Source organism: Myxocyprinus asiaticus, chromosome 41, assembly GCF_019703515.2.
Source record: "Myxocyprinus asiaticus isolate MX2 ecotype Aquarium Trade chromosome 41, UBuf_Myxa_2, whole genome shotgun sequence".
Classification (NCBI taxonomy): Eukaryota; Metazoa; Chordata; class Actinopteri; order Cypriniformes; family Catostomidae; genus Myxocyprinus; species Myxocyprinus asiaticus.
Genome location: NC_059384.1, coordinates 3,652,751 through 3,676,097, shown reverse-complemented (window position 1 = coordinate 3,676,097; position 23,347 = coordinate 3,652,751). Strand labels below are relative to the sequence as shown.

Genomic DNA, 23,347 nt, shown 5'->3' with positions numbered 1-23,347 from the left:
CTTGTTTTCAGATAAATCTACATGCCAATGGAGTAAGAAAAATAAACTTGTTTTTACTTTGAATTTATTTTTTTTGGTCTTACCCTATTGGCAAATACTTGTTTTAAGTGTAAAATGTTATTAGATTTCTCTTACAACAAGAGTTTGATTAGATATTTTTACTGGAAAATTAGATAAAACTGATTTTTTGCAGTGTTGGCTTCTGTATTGACATTCTTGTTGGTCCTCAAAAACATTCCTATTGACCAATCAGATTTTAGGGTTAGGTGTAGGGCTGAAGCTTGGAGCATTAACTAATTTCTCATTATCCAATCATTTCCATCTGAATTTAAGGTTAGGAGTAGAGTGCTGATCCAGTAACACAAGAGTCGTTCACTATACTTATGTACTCTGCCTTGAAGTATATGCCAGTTACCTGTTGAAGCGAATGAGTTCCTGCCGTAAGACGGTGTTCATAGATTCTTCATAAAGGATTGGATACTTATTTGTCACCATTTCAGTGTCAAATTGTGGGGGCAGTTTTGCCAGCATTCCCTCAGCCAGCTCATCTACTACTTCCTATGGACATAGACAAACCCACTGTCAGAAAGACTAACACCATCAGCTTACAATAAACTGCCAGTCATTACTTTAATCAAGATTCTTATTGGATGGCTCTCTAGAATACTTGATTCTGATTAGTCAATCATGGTATTCAGTGGTCCAATATTTCTGTATAACGACCGCAAATCCAGGCTAAAACTCTGGGTAATCTTTCTTTAAAAATGTAATGGAGAACTCTGTGACTCCTCCCACCTGTGGTGATTTGGCTCCGCCTTTTGTTTGTCTTGGTAGGGTCAGTAGCACTCCGTCTAAAAGTTGATTGGTCTCCTGGTTGTCCTTGGTGATATTAGCATTGCTATGGAGGCCGAATACTTCAGGCTCGGCACTGATTGGCAGATTGCGGATGTATTCCACATAGGTCTGTGTAGAAAAGAAATGAGAGGAAAAGTTATTTATTCATTTAACAATCTTCTCCGCTGTAACTCTCAAATTTAATTTGCGCTTGCGTACATTCAAACTTGGTGCCTCAAGACTCACTGTGTCACATTTGATTCCTGAAGAATTGTTTCTTCAATAATTAATAAAAAACAAATGCTGTTTGTTTTGGATGCATAAAGAAGAGTATGCAGTGTGTGTGAATGTGTACCTGGTATGGACCGTGTGATGGTACATAGTACAAATCTCCCTCACACACATGGTAGTTGTCCTGTTCAATGAGCTCCCAGCTGTAGAAGATGGAGAGGAGAGACATCAGCAGCCTCCGGTCCTTATCATCAGTCACCCGTCCACCATAATTACACTCGCCTACAAAGAGAAAATGAGAGAGAACATTAGTACTGAGTCAGTTTTATTATTGTAGAATAATATTCTATTATTGTTTCTGATTTGTGCATTTCAATTCACAGAGTTCCAACATTGCCTCCAAAAAAGTAATGCCCATTTTTGTAACATCTGTAACACAAGTTTACCTATGTACAGGGTTCCTTCTCATTTTGACAAATGAATTGACATTATTTTTTCCAGTACTTTTCCAGTTGGTTGTGATTACTTGATACAAATTTCTAACATAATTTTATATAGATTGCACTCAAAAAGAGCAATTGGCTCAGAGCAATTGATTGTGATTTTACAGCTGAGCATAGCCAGAATTATTATTTTTTAAATATAGGATTAAAATTTCCTTAGAAAAGAGAGGTGCATGAAGCTTGTCTGCATTCTTGTGTGTGTTTTATGATTTGACATAGCTGGCTGAAAAGCAGTGTGTGTTTTTGTATCTTTATACACTGAAAAGTGTTTTTAAATGTCTATGTGTTTGTCAAGCCGGTCCCAGCTTCCTCCTTTGCCATTGTTAATTGTTACACTGGTGCCGAAACCCAGGAAGGAGGAAGGATGCGACGTCCAAGGAGTCCTCGCCGCTGACTGGGGGTCGCGATGCCGAGGGTGTGTTCAATCCGGTGGTGCTGGACAGAAGCACCACTGGGGTCCAGTGCCATCACCCGGCAATGCGGACGGAAGCAGGACAGCAGGCCGAGGACCACTCGACGGTGTATCTGGGGCCGGCGAGCTCGTCTCTCTCTCTCTCCTCTCCCTCCCCTCTCTGCTTTCTCTCTCCCTTTGGTTATTCCAGCCCCTCCTTCCCTTTCTCCTCTCTTTTGCCCTCCCAGGCATGCACAGGTTGGATCTGGAGACCGGTGTGACCCGTCGATGCTCGCTCCCTAGAAATGGGGGGGAGGGGGGAGTAGGTCACAGGCCGGAAAATCCCTGACCTGAGTTTGGCGATCAAATGTTTTATGATTTGACATAGCTGGCTGAAAAGCAGTGTGTGTTTTCAAGCTGGTCCCAGCTTCCTCCTTTGCCATCGTTAATTGTTACAAGCGAGTAATAGCTAAGTATATGTCTTTGACAATTATGTTGGTGTTGCTTATATGCCGCGTTTTTACATATAACTTCACGAAAAATAAACAGAACATAACATATCACATACAATTACTTAGAGGAGACGGTTATCTTTGAAACGAGCCCACACTCAAGGTAATTGAATGCATCGATCATTAGATAATCCACACAAAGCACAATGTTACATATGGCCACCAGGAGATGGAGCCAAATACATAACACAGACTCAATGATGACACAAATGGCACAGAATGAAACTCATTCTGTGAAATCTCATTGCTAAAATCATGTCTGCAACCTCTAGTCACTGTTGTGTTTGCATGTGTAATTAGTTATTATGTACAATTATTATGTTTTATGTATTTGGAAAGCCTTTTGGCACATGGAGACATTTTTGTACACTAGGATAAATTATATTTATAATGTTATAACTTTTGATTGCTTTGTCGTATCAACACAAAAACCATTTTTCAGAGCCATCTTATTTACACCCAGAGATACATAATGTCAAGAAAGAAAACAAGTAAATTTTTGTCTAATTTTTAGTGTGATTTTTCTGCTATTTCTTAGGCTGAGAGTCTCAGAATTGATCATAATCTATATATAACAATTTGAAAAGTTTTCTTTACAATGATACCAAACACTTCATCCTCATTTTTTTGTTTGTTGTCGAGTTGTAAGCCTTTAATTTTGGGTATCCCGTTGAAACAGGAAATCTTTAAAAACACCTTCAGAGCTAAAAGTGTTAACAAAGTTAAGCAATTTGTCAAGATATTTTTCTGATCTTTGATGAAACTTTTCCAGTGTCTGTGTTGGCAGGTAAAGCCTAGTGTACACTACACGACTCAAGCTCGTCTCATTTGATGTTTTGAGTCGGCGACGAGAAGTCTCGAATCTCACGACGAATAGTCTTGTTGTGTGCGTACTCCTGTGACATGCCGAGACTAGTCGCAGACGCAATGACAGATTTCAAACCAGCTTGATATCTAGACATCTTGCCGTCAGGTGTGTGCACTGTCCCGATGAGCGGAAGACCAACAATGAGCCACAGCCAATGAAATATAGAGAGAGCACAAGAGGAGAGCAAGGTATTGGAAACAAAACATTATTAGAAAATACAATAAAACATGCCAAACATGCAAAAAAGATGCCTTTTGGGCAATCCGTTTGAAATGGGACGATGCTAAAGACAGCTGTAACTGGGTCCAAACTGTTTTGAGATTTGTCCACCTCAAACACATTCAGACATTGGGCTCATAGTGCCACAGCGGCGCCTAATAAAACAAGAGTTTAGACCTTGACTGTTATGTGCGGGTTTAAAGGGAAATAACTGTAAAAGCGGAAATGTTTAAAAAGTGAATGCATGTACATATACAAGAACTTTCAATATGTCTGATATCAATATGCATGGACACAGAAATGAGCACGCACATTAGAAGCTCAGTTACAGGCACTGCACTAAAATAACTCGAAATGTCTAAATGTCATGTTTGCTTATAATCAAGAGAAACTGTGCACTGGTTTTTAGTGCTTTCTTTCTCGTATTTTACTTTTTTGCGCTTTATTATCATTCAGTAATACACAGACTTAATGATTGGTGTACTTTCTCATGAAATCAGAGACTCTCCCCTCAAAATCCTAACACAGGTGGTCAAAAGAAATGACCAGGTGTAATGGTGATGTGTCTCGCTTGTGCACTTGTGATCGAATCCCCCAAAACTCATCTTATTAATACCAGGTGTACACAGGAACTCGGGGATGAATGGTTGTGTAATTGATACACCTAGTCTGCGATCAGTCCTGTAGCACCAGCACAACATAAAAAACAAGACTGTTACTGTAGTTGCAGGGCGCCGACTGCAAGTCATTTAGTGTGCACTTGGCTTAAGTGGATGTGATGATACAATCTTCCTGCACTCACCTGTCAGGTACATCAGGGCCTCCAGCGGAACCTCCTCATATTCGTCCAGGAACATCTGAATCTGACGAATGCTGATTCGCAAATCAGACTCATTAAACTCATATGGAATATTCCAACCTGCAGAAAAAGACAAAGAGAGAAGACTAAACAAATCTTTACTGTTGTCTTTAAAACTCTTGGGGTTAAGATGGTACTTATTCATCTCAGGCAGGAAATTCAGGTATTAATTACCAGTCTTCCTGATAAGATAAATACCTCAGTGAACTCATGTGGCCATTATACAGATTGTCAAAAGAGCTTGCTTTCCCAGATTTTAAAGCGGAAGTCATTTCTGTGCCACTAACGTCACCATATGGAATTGCAAAAATAATGACCTCTGCTCCCATCTGCTATTGGACGGACAAACCAATAGTCATGCACCAAACTCAATCCATTGGTTGTGCCAGTGTTGCACTGTTTTGAAAAGTGCCACAGAGCCACAGTGTTACACTTTTCTGGGAATCAACCGATCAATGCCTTAGTTAACATATGTTTTTCAAACACTGTGAAACAGTGAATGAAGGACAGGCAGAGAGTAAAACAGCTGACCTAGAGGACCGAACGTTCTTCTCTCCTGCACAAGAGCATGGAAGAAACACAGGCCGAACAGCAGCTTCTGCCAGATGTCCTGTTTAGCGGAGCTGTTGAAGAAGCCGGGGTCTGAGATGGGGTCGCTCAGGTAAGAACGCAGCAAGTTTGCCCGCAGTCCTTTCGGAGGCTCGTTTGTCATTTTCACCCCATTCTGTAAGATACTTACTGGAAACTTGTCAGATGGTTGACTGGTCAACCACAGTCTGAAACAGAAAGAAAACAGGAGTGGAGTTGGTTTATTGAGTAAATCACAAAAACTGTAAAGGAACATGTTCATATTTCATCTTAGCAGTAATAATTATATTTTGCAAAAAGAAAGCCTATTTAAGATTTTTTTTTTTGCCATTATGATATTATTTTAATGACAATTAAAGGATTGTTTATTGATTTATTGATTACTCAACTCAACTTTATTTCTAAAGCACTTTCAAAACCACTACGTGGACCAAAGTGCTGTACAATGAAGTAATGTTAAAAACAATAGAAAATATAAACAAATACGACAATACAACACCAGACAACAATTTGTCTTAAAGTCTTTAGGGCCCTTTGGAAGGCACTTAATGTGGGGGAAGTCTTTATGGTCAGAGGTAGCTCATTCCAGAGCCTTGGAGATGCCACAGAAAAATGCCCGGTCCCCTTTACATTTAAGACGAGATCGAGGAACAGTGAGGCATAGCTGATCATTCGAGTGAAACGACCTCTGAGATTGATGCAGACTGATTAAATCCGAAATATACCCTGGTGCTAAGACATGCAAAGCTTTAAATACAAATAACAGCACTTTATAATGGATTCTGTATTGTATTGGTAACTAATGTTCTGAGGCCAGCACAGGTGTAATATGATCTCTCTTCTTGGTACCTGTTAAAAGCCTTGCAGCTGAATTTTGCACAGTAAAATTATTTTGTCCCTTTAAAAAATCAAATTTTTAGTAAAGCACTTGCAATATTCCTTAAGGCACAAGTTACTGTATTAAAGTAAGGAAAATTATACTTTTTTTGCATTACAGTAATGAGAATTTGGGGGTAAAATATGCTGACATGAGAATAATGTCACAATGCAAATATTCTAAATGGTCCTAAAATAAGCTTCATTTTTGTAATGCTCTTTATTTGCTTAAAGGGATAGTTCCCCCAAAAATGAAAATTCTCTCATCATTTATTCACCCTTATGCCATACCAGACATATATGACTTTTTTTCTTCTGCAGAACACAAATGAAGATTCTTAGAATATTTCAGCTCTGTTGGTCCTTACAATACAAGTGAATGGTGACCACTTTGAAGCTCCAAAAATCACATAAAGGAAACATAAAAGTAATTCATAAGACTCCAGTGGTTTAATCCATGTCTTCAGAAGAAATATGATAGGTGTGAGTGAGAAATAGATAAATATTTAAGTCCTTTTTTACCATAAATCTCCACTCTCACTTTCAAAATGTAAAGAAATGTGAAAGTGGAGATTTATAATAAAAAAGGAATTAAAAATTGATCTGTTTCTCACTCACACCTACTATACATGGATTAAGCCACTGGAGTCTTATGGGTTACTTTTATGCTGCCTTTATGTGATTTTTGGAGCTTCAAAGGTCTGATCACAATTCACTTGCATTGTATGGACCAACAGAGCTGAAATATCCTTCTAAAATTCTTTATTTGTGTTCAGCAGAAGAAAGAAAGTCATTCACAAGAGGGATGGCATGAGAGTGACTAAATGATGAGGGAATTAAATTTTTTTGTGTGAACTATCCCTTTAATAGCTGAGTATGATGTGGCTTCAGTTATGTCAGTTTATCTAAATCTGTGTGTTAGATATACACGTGTTGACATTCATACCTAAAGCTGGTGTGTGTGTGCTCAGGTGTGATGACCTCCTCACAAATCTTCTCCAAAGCTGGCATCCAGCTGGTTGCGAGGTGGCAGTTCTGCAGCACAACCCAGGTGCCATCTGTCAGTGCTGCTTCAATCAGCTTTTCAGCCACTGGACCTTGACCCTGACCTAGAGAGATCGTCTGAGTTTTACTGCCGCCCATTCCTAGGTCATCGGCAAACTTCAGCAGTCCTAAGTAACAAACAGAGCAAAACAGAGGACAGACAGAGAGAGAGAGAGAGAGATGTCATTCACACAAACAAAACAGCTTTATGTTGTTGTGAACAATAATACATGAAAACATGTTTGAATCCCTAATTTTAAGTATGAGAGATTGTTATAGTGATGATTGCCTTAGCAAGCAAAATATGAACTGGACAAATGTCTTTACCTGCAGTAGGGTCTGATCCTGGAGAGAGCACGAAGATGAGTGGTGAACAGCAGTTTGAGTCATTGTAGCTTTCCGTCAGGTCAAACGTTGGTGGCTCAATGAATGTGCAGCCCATGTTGTCTACGATAAACTGCTGCACTGCCAGAACAAGTTTATCTGGTCTGAAACAGCGCAGCACCACCAAGCGGTCCATACCCACAAGTGTTTGCCACTTTCCTGATAACTGCTCCTCTTGTGGATGACTTGAGTCATAAATCTGCTTCCACAATGTAATGTTCTCCTGCACATGTTCAAACAATCCTTCTAGACGTGGTAGTTCGGAAGCTCGCACTACCTCTGACCAGGATTTGTCTGAAAGCCACTCTGGGGCTGGGTTGGGATACGGGTTTTCAAGAGCAACGCCTCCTGTGAGAAGAAAGCGCCAGACAAGGTCATCGACTTGGCCTTTGCCCTGCATGATCCCAACGGTCAGAAGCAGGGAGAACAGAAGCTTGTCTTTTTCAAACAGAGAGCGACACACATTACGGTAGACGCGCATGGTGAAGTTATCCAGGATGTTGGCTATGCGGATCTGTAGGTCATCACTAGGGGCGCTCTGAGCGATAGACTGTAGGTACAGGTTGATGAACCACATGAGTGAGTATTGGTACATTGGATCGATGTTTGCGAGTTCTGAGATGCAAAAGAACAGAATAGAAGAGTGTTCTGCAACCGGACGGTAGCCCATACGCGTTTCGTCAATCTGATTTTCAGTCATACTTGCGATTTTCTGCTTCTCGGAAATCTCTTCTGACAAGACCTTAGAAGATGAGAGAACTTTGATTGCTGTTTCGTCCTCTAGAATGTTCCCCTCTGAAGAAGAGAGGATGTGCAGGATTTTATCCTCAATCTCCTTCAACCGCTTGTTGTTGGCAGCGCTCTCAAGAATCAACTGATTCTTCTTCTCCTCGAGCTCTGGCTTCTCCTTGGAGGCAACAATCCCCAACAGCTGATCTTCGAGTCCCAATGGTGTGATCATAAAGTTCAAAAGACAAACTTTCACGGCCACCTCTGGAAGGTAGTGTGGGTTCCGCAAACCTGTTGTTATGTAGAACCGAAAGTCCCTTGAATATTCCACAGTGTTCTCGCCCAGCCTTATGTATTCTACACCCTGTTGCTTGAAGGTCTGTTTCAGGAGAACTGGCTCTAAAACTGCATCCAGCTCCTCACCAACATTTTCGAGGAGAACTGGCAAGCCAAACTGGATGGCATTCTCAAGTGTGCGGACGTAGTTGCTTTCTGAAAGTTTAATGACCGAGAGTTTGTTGGATTTGTTCATGTTTTTGATCCACTTGTTGGCTTGGCCCTGTGGGTCGATCATCAGTGGCCAACGGCGAGAGTTTGAGACAATAATTCCATTATCAGTGGAGAAAGAGTCGACAGGCAATCCAGCAATCTGCCATGTCCGAATCAGCACCTGATTTCCAAGAGTGCTGCCAAGTGTGAAGTCCTTAGAACATGGCACCTTCTTCACATTGCAAAGCTTGTGCCACTCTCGCTGGCATTCCACACGGTAGTCGACTGTGAACGCGCCAAGGTACGACACGATGGCCGATGACAAGAGCACATCACCTGTCAGGTTGGTGTACCTGATGCTGAGTAGCCGTGCAGCCTCCGTCCACCTGTCCTTTTCTCCACCAAGTCCACCGATCAGTTTTTCAGCTCGTATCAGTTTCTGAGAACAGAGCTCAATGTTCTCCTCGAGGCTCTTCTTCTTCTCTATCATTCCCTCGAATGTGTCATTCAGAGATTGCAAGCGATCCTCCACTTCTTTTAGCTCAGCGCGTTTCACGGCGAGCATCTGCATCTGAACAGCTAACTCTGCCTCTGCAGCCTGCAACCGCTCTTTCTTGGGGGCAACGACCTTTGCCACACGCTCATACACTTCCATGGCACGCACCCATTTGCAGAGCCCCTCGCAAGCAGAAGACACGCTTTTGATTATTGTGGGCTGAAAATCCGGATGGTCTACAAACTTTTCTCTGATTTTCTTGATGTTAGCAGCAGGTATATTGTCCTTGTTGAACGTCTTTAAACTCTCAAGGAATTTCATGTCACTTAGAAGCTTCTTAGACGGCCCCCAGTAGTCCTCTATCATCTTTCCTGTATAAAAAAAAGTTTAGCAAATATACAAGCAAAGATACAGTGTAAGTAAAGCTATAGGCAAATGGGGGGGTTTAAGTCTTGTCTATCTCTGTTTGTCTAACAAATGTTTTAGTGAGGTTTATGCTTAAAACCAGCATTAATCACTGACGAAAATGTTTGTTTACATACTGTTGATGCACTGATAAAAATTATACTGCAAGATATTAACAGTGTAATATATAAACAGAAGAAGAAACTTGATCTAAATGACACGCTAGTCAGAATATGCGTAATTTGCATTGTGAAAACGCTGTTTCTGTAAGGAACACACTACACGCAATGTAATATCCTTTCAAGGAAATGTAATAAGTCTCTAAAGCATGAAGAATTCAGAATACAGTAGGCTAACCTCTAAAAAGCAGCTACTTCAGTCTATTCATTATTATTTCAGGAGCTCAGGACAGTATGTATATTTATATGTTTGATACATTTTTAAATTAGAAAATGTTTATACTTTTTTTTTTTCTAAATGTTTGAATATTTGATTAAAGTTTGGTCTGTTACAGTTTGACACTCTTTTTTTGTCCATTTTGCACATCATCAACTAAAAGATATTATTTTTGTCACAGTAAAACTGACTAAAATGAATGAATATGGCATGACGAAATACTGACTAATTGTAAAGGACATTTCTGTCAAAAGACTAAAACAAAAAACTGTGAAAAATTAATACTGCTTAAAAAAATATTTATTACAAAAAAAAATTTGCCATTGGGGTAAGAAAAATAAAAATGTTTTCCTTTTAAATTAAGCTGTTTAAGTTTATTTACCCCACTGGTGAACAGTTTTTTGTTTGTTTTAAGCTTAAACCTAACTATATATATATATATATATTTTTTTTTTTTTTTTTTTTAACTATATATATATATATATAATTATGCACAAAAGTTTTAGGAAGTTTCTTTGCTTGTTTTTTTTTTTTTCTAGGTTGTTCACCTATCTGTGCCACATTCCGTTACCTGATCCACCAGGGTCTTGTTTTCTCTCGGGCTTGATGCCCTTCATAATACAGATGGACTCCATGACGAGTTTGACAGGACCAGGAGGGTTCTGCATGGTCTTTAGGACAGTGATATCAGCTGGTTTCAGTATGTCCAGAGCTGCAAGAGCTGCTTCCAATGCAGGCATCGCTTCTGCAAGATCCCCCTCACATTCATCCTATCCGTCAAGAAATCGATCAATTTAAACTTCTCAATCATACCTTTGTCAAAGCACTGCACCATTTTTCTGACAGGCTTCGACACAAAGGTTGCTTCATAAATGTTTCCAGTGTTTAGTTACCTTGATAGCTTTAGCAGCAGCTGCTGCTTCATTGGCCACTTTCTCATCAGCACTGACAAGCTCTTTCTTTGCATCAACGTCCAGCGTCTCTTTTTCAATCTTGACCATCATCTGATCAGTCTCTTTAGCGGTCTCGATCAGTTCTGGCTGTAACGCTGTCAGCTCCAGCTGCATCACAGATACCTGAGCACCACACATAAAAACAACACTGTAAACACCAATATCTTCTATATACACAAGTAGACAATATGAACACTAATGAAATTCTTGGGCTCACATAGATTAAAACAATAAAAAAACTTAATCTTTTTTTTTTTTTTTTTTTTTGTAGTTGACATAATTTTTCTCAAATTTTGAATTAGTTAAAATCTACCTCTCTACAGTATATGTTTTTCCATCTCAAAATGTACTGCATTCACTTTTAATGCACTCAGATCCTCTTTCATCAAACTAAAATAAAATAATGTGTCTGGCGGTCTTCTTGTCAACCTTAACAGCATCAACAATGTGCTGGTGATATTTCAATACTTTATGTTGGGCTTTGATGATAAATGTGCAAAACAAAGACTGTATTTCACATTACTTTTGTTAAAGGCCAATCTGAATTTGAAATATAAATATATATTTAAAGGCTTGTTGGCTTGTTGGCCTTTACTCCTCAGCACAGTAATATGTGGCATAATATGAAACAACTGGTAAAGCGTTTGTGCTCTCACCTGAGATGCAGCAAAGTCTAGTTTCTGCAAGCCGACTATGTAGCGATTCCTGAGGTCATTCACCTCGTTACGTTTAGAGTTGAGCAGCGCTTTAAAGGTCAGGATGAGCTCCAGGTAAGAGGTAGGAGTGACGTAATAATGTCTGCGCAACTGCGCGTAATACCGGTCGGACAGCCCTTTCACACTCTCCTGGAACGTTTTACACATTTCAACCACCCTAACAGTAATAAAAAAGAGAGAGAGGATGCAAAACAGACAGTGTCAGCCTTAATATTTGAATTCTTATGCATTAGTGTGACATCATAGATTAGCAAATGGGTCTATGACAACACAAAGACTTAAAGGAATGTTCAGGGTTCAATACAAGTTAGCACTATTGACAGCATTTGTGGCATAATGTTGATTACCACAAAAAATTATGTCAACCATATTTCTCAAATGCTGTGTGAAATTAAAAAGTAAAAAATGCGTCTCCAGACATCTGCATTCTGTTCTACAGTGGCAAGAAAAAGTATGTGAACCTTTTAGAATTACCTGCATTTAAGTATAAATTTGTCTTCAAATCTGGTTTGATCATCATCTAAGTTACAATAATGAACAAACACAATCTGTTTTAACTAATAACACAAAAATTATTGTATTGCTCTTGTACATATTGAATACATCAGTATGTGAACCCCTAGGCTAATGATGTCAACAAAAGTTAATTAGAGTCAGGAGTTGGGAAACCTGGCATCCAATTAATGAAACGAGATTGGAGGTGTGGGTTAGAGCTACTTTAACTTATAAAAAGCACTCAAACATTTTGAGTTTGCTATTCACAAGAAGCATCTGCTGATGTGGAGCATGCCTCACAAATAAGAGATCTCTGAAGACCTACGATCAAGAATTGTTGCTTTGGATAAGCTGGAAAGGGTTACAAAGTTATCTCGAAGAGCTCAGATATTCATTTGTCCACAGTTAGACAAACTGTCTATAAATGGAGACAATTTAGTACTGTGGCTACTCGTTTATATTACATTTACATTTACATTTATTCATTTGGCAGGCGCTTTTATCCAAAGCGACTTACAAAAGAGGAATAATACATCATAAGCGATTCATCTTAAGGACACAGCAGTACGAAAAGTGCAGCATTACAGTTTCACTAGCATCAGAACAGTAGTATCCAAGACAGATTAGAGTGCAACAAGAATATATATAATTTTTTTTTCTTTTTATGAGTGCATGGTCTAGTATTCATGGAAAAGATGTATTTTTTAGCCATTTTTTGAAGACAGAGAGTGAGTCTGCTTCACGGAGTAGTTGGGAAGGTCATTCCACCAATGAGGTACAGTGAAACCGAAAGTCCAGGAAAGAGTTTTGGTGCCTCTTTATGCTGGTACAACAAGGCACCGCTCATTAGCCGACCGCAGGCTTCTGGTGGGAATGTAGCTCTGCAGAAATGATTTTAGGTATGCTGGAGCATACCCAGTGACTGTTCTGTATGCCAGCATCACAGCCTTTAATTTGATACGTGCATCAACCGGTAGCCAGTGAAGAGAGACATGGAGTGGTGTAACATTCGCTCTCTTTAGTTCATTAAAGACCAGACGTGCTGCTGCATTCTGGATCATTTGCAGGGGTATAATTGCACATGCAGGGAGGCCTGCAATGAGAGCATTACAGTAGTCCAGTCTAGTTATGACAAGTGACTGAACAAGAAGTTGTGTGGCATGTTCAGAAAGGAAGGGTCTTATTTTCCTGATATTATAGAGTGTAAATCTACATGATTGTGCTGTCTTGTTGATGTGCTCTGTGAAATCGAGTTAGTTATCGATGGTTACCCCAGATTTCTGACAGTTTTGGAAGGTGTTACTGTAGTTGAACACAGCTAAATGTACTCTCCCTAGAAGTGGCCGTCCAGTCAAGATGACTCAAAGGGCACACCACAGAATGCTCAATGAGGTAAAAAAGAAGCCTAGAGTGACAGATAAAGACTTGAAGGAATCATCAGAACTGGTTAACAACTCTGTTCATGAGTCTACTATACAGAAAACATTAAACAGGTATGGTGTCCATGGCAGGACACCACGAAGGAAGCCGCTGCTTTCCAACAAAAACATTGCTGCCAAAGACCACATTGGCACTCCACAACGCTACTGGGAAAATGTTTTGTGGACTGATGAAACTAAGGTTGAATTGTTTGGGAAGAACACAGCATTACATATGGTGTTAAAAAGGGGATCACATACCAACATGAAAACATCATCCCAACGGTGAAATACAGTGGAGGGAGCATCATGATTTAGGGTTGCTTTGCTGCTTCGGGGCCTGGATCGCTTGCCATCATCGAATGAAAAAGGAATTCCCAAGTTGATCAAGATATTCTTCAGGACAATGTCAGGGTGGCTGTGCTTCAGTAGAAGCTGGGTGATGCAGCATGACAATGACCCTAAACATCAAAGTAAATCCACTAAAGAATGGCTTCAAAAAAAGAAAATCCACCTTCTGGAGTCCAGATCTCAACCCAATAGAGAAGCTGTGGAATGACCTCAAGAGAGCTGTTCACACAAGGCATAGTAAGAATATGGCTGAGCTAAAGCAGCTCTGTAAGAAGAATGGTCCACAATTCCTTCTGAACGTTGTGCAGATCTAATCAGCAGCTACCGTAAATGCTTGGTTGAGGTTATTGCTGCCAAAGGAGGATCGGCCAGTTATTAAATCCAAGGGTTCACTTACTTTTTCCACATCACTGTGAATTTTTAATTGGATGTGATCAATAAAGACATGAAAGATTATAATTCTTTGTGTGTTGCTAGCGTAAGCACATTGTGTTTGTCTATACTTGGGACTTTGATGAAGATGAGATCACATTTTATGACCAACTAATGCAAAACATCCCACTGGCTTCGAAGGGTTCACATACTTTTTCTTGCCACTATATTTGTTGCATTTTTTATTTTGTGCAAGAATTCACAAACGGATGTTACCATAACTGATTTTTTTTTTTAAAGTGACAGACAAGAAAATAATTTTCAGTGGTAATCGAGATTTTACCACAAATGTTGTTGATGGAGTATAACTTGTATGAATATGAAACAGTTCTTTAATTGAAGCACAGACAATCTCTTGCAAGTCCTAAAACCATCATCCTTAAATGTAATAAACCCAGAGTCATGAGCGCACTCTGTCCTGATGTTGTCTTCCAGGTCCACATCCTCAAGAAACTTGTTGGCGACCATCTCCAGGGCGTCTTTGGGCCAGGTTTGAAACCAGTCGATGGTGCAGCAGTTTATCAGCGACGGGAACATCCTCAAACGATTGCGGAAGCCTTCACCAATTGGGCTCATTGCTATTGGACACACATGCAGATTTATATGCAATTACACAATTGTCTGTGTTGAACTAAAATATTGTGTTATTCTGACATTTGACTTGGTATTAACATATACACAAACATTTATTTTAAATAAAATTCTGTTTACCACCTGCTTTAATAGCATGCTGTTCATTGCAGCAGGCAAATAGCAGAATTGAATTAAAAGTGCAATCTTTAATGAGCCTAAATTTATAAAGAAAGGAGCCGTGTTTGTGCTGAAAAATATGACAAAGACGTCATTTAAATACTCATGGCAGTGCTATTTCAGTGCTGATTGCACCTGGTTAAACTTGATTGCAACCTCATTGCAAATTAAGGTTTTTGCACGCACAAAAGTGCCGTGACTGTTTAGTGAATAATTCGCCCCTGACATTTTGTGTGTGTAAGAGAATACAGTACCCAGAACAATATGAAGGTTGGCTTTGACTCTGTCGATAAAAAAGTTGTACATGGAGAGAGGCGTTATGTCCATTTTCTTCCCTTCAATTTGCGCAATTCCCTGGATCTTTTCGATGATGTCAGCACGTTCGTCTGCTGGGAAGATGTTTGGCACGTCTCCTGTGTTCAGCAGCATGTTGATGTCCTCAACGAAGGCTTCGTCCTTTATTTGGTTGTCGCTAAAGAGGAATGTTGTTTTTCTGCCCTCTATCCCTGCTTTGAGCATCAGGTGCTTTAGATTGTCACGCCAGTCCGACATGCAATAGTTCTTGGTCAGTTCGATCTGAAATAGCTCATAGTCGTTAATAAAAGTGGCGAGCTTAGTGGCACTCTGTCGTCCAGAGCCACCAATTCCGACTAGCAGAAGGTGACCATTGTCTTGTTTTAGCACGCGACAGATTCGCGAGATGTGCTCGATGGCGAACTGGAACATGACGAGATTCATGGGTGCTTTGCTGATGTTATTAAACTCTCCGAGGTAGAACTCCATCACCTGCGTTACTGTGCGCAAATCAACGATCTCATCGTAAGGTTTGCTGGCCGAGTCTGGTTTGCCATAGTCGCCAAAAAACAGACTGCGAATGCTGTCATCTTCAACTTTACCTGACAGAGTGAGATGACCAAGGAGCTGACATGTGGCAAAGAGACAAAGCAAAAAAGTAAATACATCTTATTAAAATAATAAATCAACCAAAACAAACTGTAGTGCAAGATATACATGAAATGGTCAGCTTCTTTTCTAATAGGATGAATTACAAAAAAAAAAAAGTTAGGGAATTTCACCTACAAGTAAAAAGACAAAAAATATGTTTTTTTATATATAATATATATATTTAACATAAAAAAATGAAGCATAATTTTAGGGACAGTATTACAGTAATAATAATGAGAATCTTTGAATTAACTGTCATGAAAATAATGCCACAATGCAAAAATTTTTTTTTTTTTTTTTGTGCAATATATCAAAACTCATTTTTTTATCTTGTGATTTTGGGGGTGAAATATGACATTTCTTTGTAAGATCCACCCAATAAAAGGTTAAAACTACATGGATTTGTTGTATTTTTCTGATTTACACATAACCTGACTTAAAAAAGACAAATAAATATATTTCCTGTCCTATGTTGCTATTACCTTGTCCATGCTTTGTTTGAAATACGCTAATGTCCTCTCTTTAACGATGTTAAAAAACTTCTCTCTGTCACTATTATCAATCAGTCGATCATAAAACACACGATAAACCTCATGGATCCATAAGCGGATTAGCTTATCACCATCCTGGAGAACAACAAAAATAAAAAAGAAAGATTCTGAAAACTGTTTTTAAGAAACTTTTATTTATCATGACTTTACAAGCGTTATATACAGTATATGTGTGTTTACCTGCATATGCGTTGATGGACAGAGCATTACACCTTTTATCACCCTTGCAAAATCTCGCAGGTTGAAGATATAGTGAGATTTAGATGGAGTTGGGAGAAAACTCTCAATCGCATCCTTATACACCGCCATAGTGGCTTGAACCATTATTTTACCCAACCTGATACAAACACACATAACCAGACATATTTAATCACATTTTTAGATGAGGAAATAGCAGATATGGCCACACACAGGTACATCTACACACCTGTAGAAAGAGGCATCAAAGCCATTGCTGAAGTGCCAGTCTGTGATGGATGTGAAGATGTTACTGAGAGTCTCATCATCAAATGAGTCAATTGATATGACATTTAGATGGCGTGTAAATCGTCCTGTAAGGGGACAGATAAAAAAAAATTACAAAGAAGAAAATGACTACGACTGTCTCATAACAACCATGTCAGATCAGAAGAATACCTGTTATGTCGTTTCTGCCTCCACCAGGGGGCCCCATAGCAGACATGAACAGCACATCCTCAATGTCCAATCTGGAGGTGTCTTTTTTATCGTACCAATGACGATGATCGATCCACTGCCGCAGAAGTTCAATAGGCGGCTGAGCACCATATATCTCCTTTGCAGGCATGTTCAGGTCATCTAAAGACCCAACATTTGCAACCATTGTTGCATCAAAACCATTATAACAGAAAATAAAAACAGACTTTTTATATTATGTACATTACAAAACAGTCCCTAGAGGGGAGATAAAGATATACACGTCCATTTTTGTTCTAAATGTCATTATCTTACCAACATAGATAATGCATTTCTTCCCCACTGGTGGCCCAAACACGCCCTTGCGGCGCCGGTCTAGTTTGGACATGATGATGTCCTGGGTTTGGTTGGCAGAGGTTCGGGCTGAGAAGTTGATGCAGTTAGGAGTGTAGCACTCCTTGGGCAGTGATAGCAGGAAGTTGTTGTTGATCACAGACTTGCCTGTTCCTGTGGGTCCCACAATCAGCATGGGCACCTCGTGGGACAGATATGTCTTGAGGAAAAAGAGCTGCCGTGACGTTTCTGCCGTGGGTATGATGAGATCAGAAATCTGAGACAAAAAGAAATAGCACAAGAAACACACACAGAGTGAGAACAGTAGCGGTTTTAACCACCACGCAAACCACGCAACTGCGTGGGGCCCGGACGTCGGGCCCCGGTAGGAAAGCTCCATAAAAACCGCTTGAGGGGTGACATGATGTTCTGGGTCCATGCACAAATACGCTGTTGTCAGCGCTCTTAAAGCGGTTCACGTTAGAGGTCCGCCGAGTTCGGGTCAGTTTTTCAAGTAGGACTTTGGGTTAGGGTTTGTAATTTATGAAAAAATATACAGGACTTCCGAACTTTTTGCGCCCATGAGTTAAGGGCCGTTCACACCGAATGCATTTTTGCGTGCGTCTGCTCTGTTTTTCCATTGTTTTCCTATGTAAACACACGCTGGATGAACATCCTTAACTGCTACTCCATGTCTCACAGTTTCTTCAGTGTCTCAAGCAGGATCGGCACATTTTTAGACACTGTGTCAAGTTAAAAATAACTTCAGGTGGGGGCCTGTGTAGCTCAGCAAGTATTGACGCTGACTACCACCCCTGGAGTCGCGAGTCGAATCCAGGGCATGCTGAGTGACTCCAACCAGGTCTCCTAAGTAACCAAATTGGCCCGGTTGCTAGGGAGGGTAGAGTCACATGGGGTAACCTCCTCCTGGTCGCTATGATGTGGTTAGCTCTCGGTGGGGCGCGTGGTGAGTTATGCGTGGATGCCGTGGAGAATAGCATGGGCCTCCACACGCGCTACGTCTCCGCGGTAACGCTCAACAAGAAAAAAAAAAGTTTTGAAATGGGGCCCCGGGTTGGTCGGTTGCTTGGGGCCTCAGAAATCGTAAACCCCCCCTGAGTGAGAAAGACCTATTAATTCCAGGGATATTGTGTATGTGACGCCAAATGTAAAATGAAGCGCTGAACTGTTAACAGCACAATTTTGTCAGACTTATCAGTTTTGCCAATTTAATTTACCTAAATAAGCAAAATGCAATTTTAAATGTCTTTTTTTTTTTTTTTTTTTTCACATGTATGGTTATTTAAATAAATTCAAAAATAATTGTAATACTTTGTGTAATACTTACAAAAATGAAACCTAAATGTTTCTCATACATGTTCATTTATCAGCCACTGGTAGATGCTGCCCTAGGGGATCACTAATATGTATGTTCTAAATGTTTAATTCAAGATAGAATTTACAATTAATATTTAATTTATTTATAAGATTTACATTTAGATTTAACACTTTTGTATTAAAGATTTAACCTTAAGTTTTAATGTTAATTTTTTTTTCATATTTAGATTTATTTTTGATATATGTTTTATTTTTATTTAAATAGTTTTTTAACTAAACTAATTAGTTTATTAATTTACTTAAATATTTACTCAGGAAAATCAGACACATTTGGCCACTTTTTGTTGTTAAATCTGAAATGTACAATTCTGTACATAATTGTATACATTTGGGTGTAGTGTACTAACTTTTGCGCCAGCAGGTATGACTCTGTCCTCTTTACTGATGTATTCTGTCCAGTTGTTCCACTGGCCTGTGCCCTGCTTATGAAAATAATAATCATACACAGTACCTGTGTGGAGAACAAAACAAACAGAAAGCTGATAAGATTCATAAAGATGCATTATATCTGTGATTTAGCGTTGAAAAAATGTACTTTATGTAATAATGCTTTAAGAGTTATGGTATATGAAAATTCCTGACGTGTCAACTGATTAGCAAGATCCATCAAATCAAGAGCCTTGTTTTCAGGTGTGAAGTTTTAGCAAGCCCCTTATCCCTGAAGTATCCATAGAGACTATGGCTATATTTTTGACTATTAAACAATTCAACTGAATTGTTCTCAAGCTTGTCATACCTTCTAACCAATACATTTCCATGATTTTTCCAGTAGTTCATGAATACTGATTAGTACTGAAAAGATTTTTTAAATCATTTCATAGATATTGCACTTAAAAAAAAACTATTTCTAGCCAAAATCTAGCATAACTAGTTAAGCATAACTAGAAATATAAATAAACTAGGGCTGTTGATTTAATGCAATAGTTCAGTGCGATTGATTATATAAAAAATAACGTGTTAAAATAATTTACGCAATAAGTCATGTCCACGGACCACAATAAGGAATATTCCTTCCATCTGAGCCATTCAAGCTTGGAATACCACCTGGGACCAGTCAACACAAGATGAGAACACATTCTTGCATACAAACACAGCTTGATGGAGTGCAAATCCGAAGGCAGGGATCTCAAGATGTGTTTTTCTAAGTTTCAAACTTAATTTAACTTGACACAGCGTCCTTAAAAAACTGTATGTTTATAACGCAACCGAGAGGCTCCAAAAGCGTCCGTCTGACGCAGGTGTACATTGACACATCTTTAGACAAGCCTTATAATAAATCTCGGACTGATTGACGAATTCAATTGCAAAATGAATTGCTGTGACCTGTAGGCCAACTGTAGGTCTTATAAAGCCACTTTTTGTAGTGTCTTTTTTAATGCTTCATGTGTGCCAAAATCATGTACATTTTCAAAATCATTTTTTTTCCCTTTTCCAAATCCCAGTTGCCTCTGCATCTGAGACCATCAACCTGTGCATCTTATCATGTGGCTTGTTGAGTGTGTTGCCACAGAGATATAGCACGTGTGGAGGTTTCATGCCATACACTGTGGCAACCACGCCCAACTCACCACGCGCCTCACTGAGAACGAACCACATTATAGTGACCATGAGGAGGTTACCCCATGTGACTCTACCCTCCCTAGCAACCGGGCCAATTTGGTTGCTTAGAGGACCTGGCTGGAGTCACTCAGCACACCCTGGGATTTGAACTAGTGAACTAGTGAACTCCAGGGCTGGTAGCCAGTGTCTTTTACCACTGAGCTACCCAGGCCCCTCATGTAGTGCACTTTAATTATCTGTATTATTTTTTATAATATATATTTTATTTATAATATGTATAATTATTTAATCATTATATATTTAATTATTGTTATTTGAGGGGCTTTCTCAGCAAATATTTATGTATGCGATTAATTCGATTAATTAATCGTCATACCATGTAATTAATTCGATTAAAATGTTTAATCGATTTACAGCCCTAAAATAAACACTATAGTAATTTCCATGCCTCTCTATGAATTGTAAGGTTTTTCTTAATTTCTGTGACTTCTAATTCTAATTCTAAAATTCCATGATATTTCCAGGTATTTTCATGACCTAGGATCCTTGTCGATAAATATTCAACCAAAAGCATTATGCGCACTTCTCTCAGGGAAGACGTTGTTCTTGGTGAGTTTGACACTCTGTGGTCGCGGGTGATCGGCGATTGTGCCCATGATAAGGTTTCGGTAGAACACGTCAAACTTCTTCCTGCTGTTGCCACTGATGGTTCCGCCCAAACTCCACACCACTGCGAACAGGAACAGAGCCTGCAGCCACAGCGTCACCTGCTGGCTCGTCATGGATTCAGCTCCTTCCTGTGCTGACTGAAAAATCTCATCTGCACACACCAACACACACCACAATTAATATTAGAATGTGAGTTTAACACTTAAAGTGTGAAAGGATGAAGAACCATTTGAAAAATTCTCTGTATTTATGCTTGAATGGATTAAAAAATATATTAATTGAACGGAACAAAGTTACTATACGAACCCTGGAACACAAAAGGTATTACATCTACAGTATATAAAAATGTTTCATAAATTGTAAAAATATACATATATATACTATATATTGTGCAGGTGTGCAAGTGTGTGTGAGTACAGTTTATGAATAATGTACATACAGAATATTCATGTGTGTATCAGTGTACCCAGTAGGCAGGTATACAGGTGCATCAAACTATTGGCCAGGTGAATAGGTGATGTTTGAACGAAGAAACTGCACTCGTGGTAAATGAACTCCAAACACGGTTGAACCAGCCAGTTAAAGAGATCAGTAATCTACAATAAATGCACACACAAACACACACACAGGTCATCAGTAAACCAATATGACATACAGAAACTATATCTGCTCATTACATGCAACACAATACATTAAGACATTGTGTATGAGTGTCTTTCTCACCAGTGTTCTGTGTTCATGTGCCAGACTCTCAGGTAATGTGTTAATATAAGAGTCTCTGAGAGGCATCCAGCCCAACTGATGCGGCTCCATATAGATCATACCACACCTATAAACAACACATACACAAACACATAAACTCTATGACAAGCCCTGGTAAATCTACAGTAAAAGGAAGGTTAAAAAAGTAAAAATCATTTGTGCAACATCTACACTAATAGTCTGATTAGTTAGAAACCCACACTGTAAAAACAAAAATATTTTCTTATTTTTATCTTGTTTTCCATTAATATATATATATATATATATATATATATATATATATATATATATATATATATATATATATACTGTATACATCTTTAAAACAAGATGCCTTTACTTGAGAGGAAAAAGTATATAAGATATTATGTCTTGTTCTATTAGATGTATTCTTAAAACAAGAATAAATAAATGTCTTTTAGGGTTGTAATAAGTTTATTTTTCTTACATTCACAGTAAAAAATGCTTTACAATGTTAAGGGGACAAAATGTGTGTGTTCCTGCATATTATGTTATTACTAGCAACTCATTTGTACCTTTGTTTTACTTTATTACTATTTACAATTTAGTGATTTAAGCTGTGTCCTGCTGCATTTTAACTTTTTTTATCTTATAGCCTTAAATTCCCACATTGTTTAGAGGAGAATATTGGGCATTATATGGAAATAACATGCTTTTTCAATTAAAATGCAGAGAATAAAAATGTGGCTTTAAGGAAATAATTCACAGATTAATTAAAATAAACGTTATTTGCAGCCCTAGCTTAATTAGAGCATTATTTCAACATTCAGTATGAAGCAGGTGAGAGTTTGTTTGGTTACCTGCTCACAGTAGCAGGTGATGCCTGCTCCAGATCGGCAGGCTCAAAGATCAGACTCATTTTAGGACTCATCTGAATGATCTCTCCGCTCATCAGACAGAGCTATTCAACAGGAAAAACCCTTCATCAGAACAACTCACATCTGAAACTAGCACTGAATCTAAGTACTGGAATATTCAAATGTACCTTCTTGTTGTCATCCAAAACTGTGTTCATGTTCTCAATCCAGACGGCATCGATGGGCCCGTCAAATATGATCCACTGGCGGTTGTCTGTGGTGCACTGGGCCTGTTGTCTGAATGAGGTGGCCAAAACGCCATCTGACCATTCGTGACTCACCGGATCAAAACAACCGTAGAGTTGACCCATAGTGATTGCCTTTGGATTAATAACACGGAAATCTACTGCAAACTCCTCCATCAGCCCTTCTATAAAAAAAAAAAAACACACACGCACTCAGATATAAAGGAAGCATGGTACTCTGCTCTGCTTTCACCACGTCTTACAACTGTTGATCATGTACATGTGTTTTCATGCCTTATAAATTAAACATTTGGTTTTGTGTGATGTATTAAACATTGCTGTTGTGAATTACTATGTTAATATGGCACCAAGATAAAGTTAAGATTTCTAGCTTGCTAACAAAGATGAGGATTTTTTACATTTGTGAGAATGACTTTTGGCAGTCTTAGAAGCATCCGTCAGAATGGGTTGAA

The 23,347-nt window shown here is 39.0% G+C and overlaps 1 protein-coding gene across 1 annotated transcript in view; it reads right to left on the bottom strand.

The window, feature by feature from the left end:
* Positions 1-23,347, bottom strand: part of dnah3 (dynein axonemal heavy chain 3) — a 61,971-nt gene that overhangs the window by 3,764 nt on the left and 34,860 nt on the right. Inside the window, exons 35-57 of the mRNA XM_051682195.1 lie at positions 22,818-23,059; positions 22,633-22,733; positions 21,773-21,878; positions 21,516-21,645; positions 20,964-21,200; positions 19,168-19,271; positions 17,405-17,699; positions 17,072-17,251; positions 16,863-16,986; positions 16,616-16,772; positions 16,367-16,510; positions 15,194-15,860; positions 14,602-14,767; positions 11,434-11,650; positions 10,718-10,900; positions 10,396-10,594; positions 7,253-9,394; positions 6,828-7,053; positions 4,949-5,193; positions 4,361-4,477; positions 1,190-1,347; positions 796-963; positions 416-558 (exon numbers count right to left, since the gene is read on the bottom strand). Of these exons, the coding sequence (XP_051538155.1) occupies positions 416-558; positions 796-963; positions 1,190-1,347; positions 4,361-4,477; positions 4,949-5,193; positions 6,828-7,053; positions 7,253-9,394; positions 10,396-10,594; positions 10,718-10,900; positions 11,434-11,650; positions 14,602-14,767; positions 15,194-15,860; positions 16,367-16,510; positions 16,616-16,772; positions 16,863-16,986; positions 17,072-17,251; positions 17,405-17,699; positions 19,168-19,271; positions 20,964-21,200; positions 21,516-21,645; positions 21,773-21,878; positions 22,633-22,733; positions 22,818-23,059 (6,451 nt within the window). The remainder of the gene's footprint in view (positions 1-415; positions 559-795; positions 964-1,189; positions 1,348-4,360; positions 4,478-4,948; positions 5,194-6,827; positions 7,054-7,252; positions 9,395-10,395; positions 10,595-10,717; positions 10,901-11,433; positions 11,651-14,601; positions 14,768-15,193; positions 15,861-16,366; positions 16,511-16,615; positions 16,773-16,862; positions 16,987-17,071; positions 17,252-17,404; positions 17,700-19,167; positions 19,272-20,963; positions 21,201-21,515; positions 21,646-21,772; positions 21,879-22,632; positions 22,734-22,817; positions 23,060-23,347) is intronic.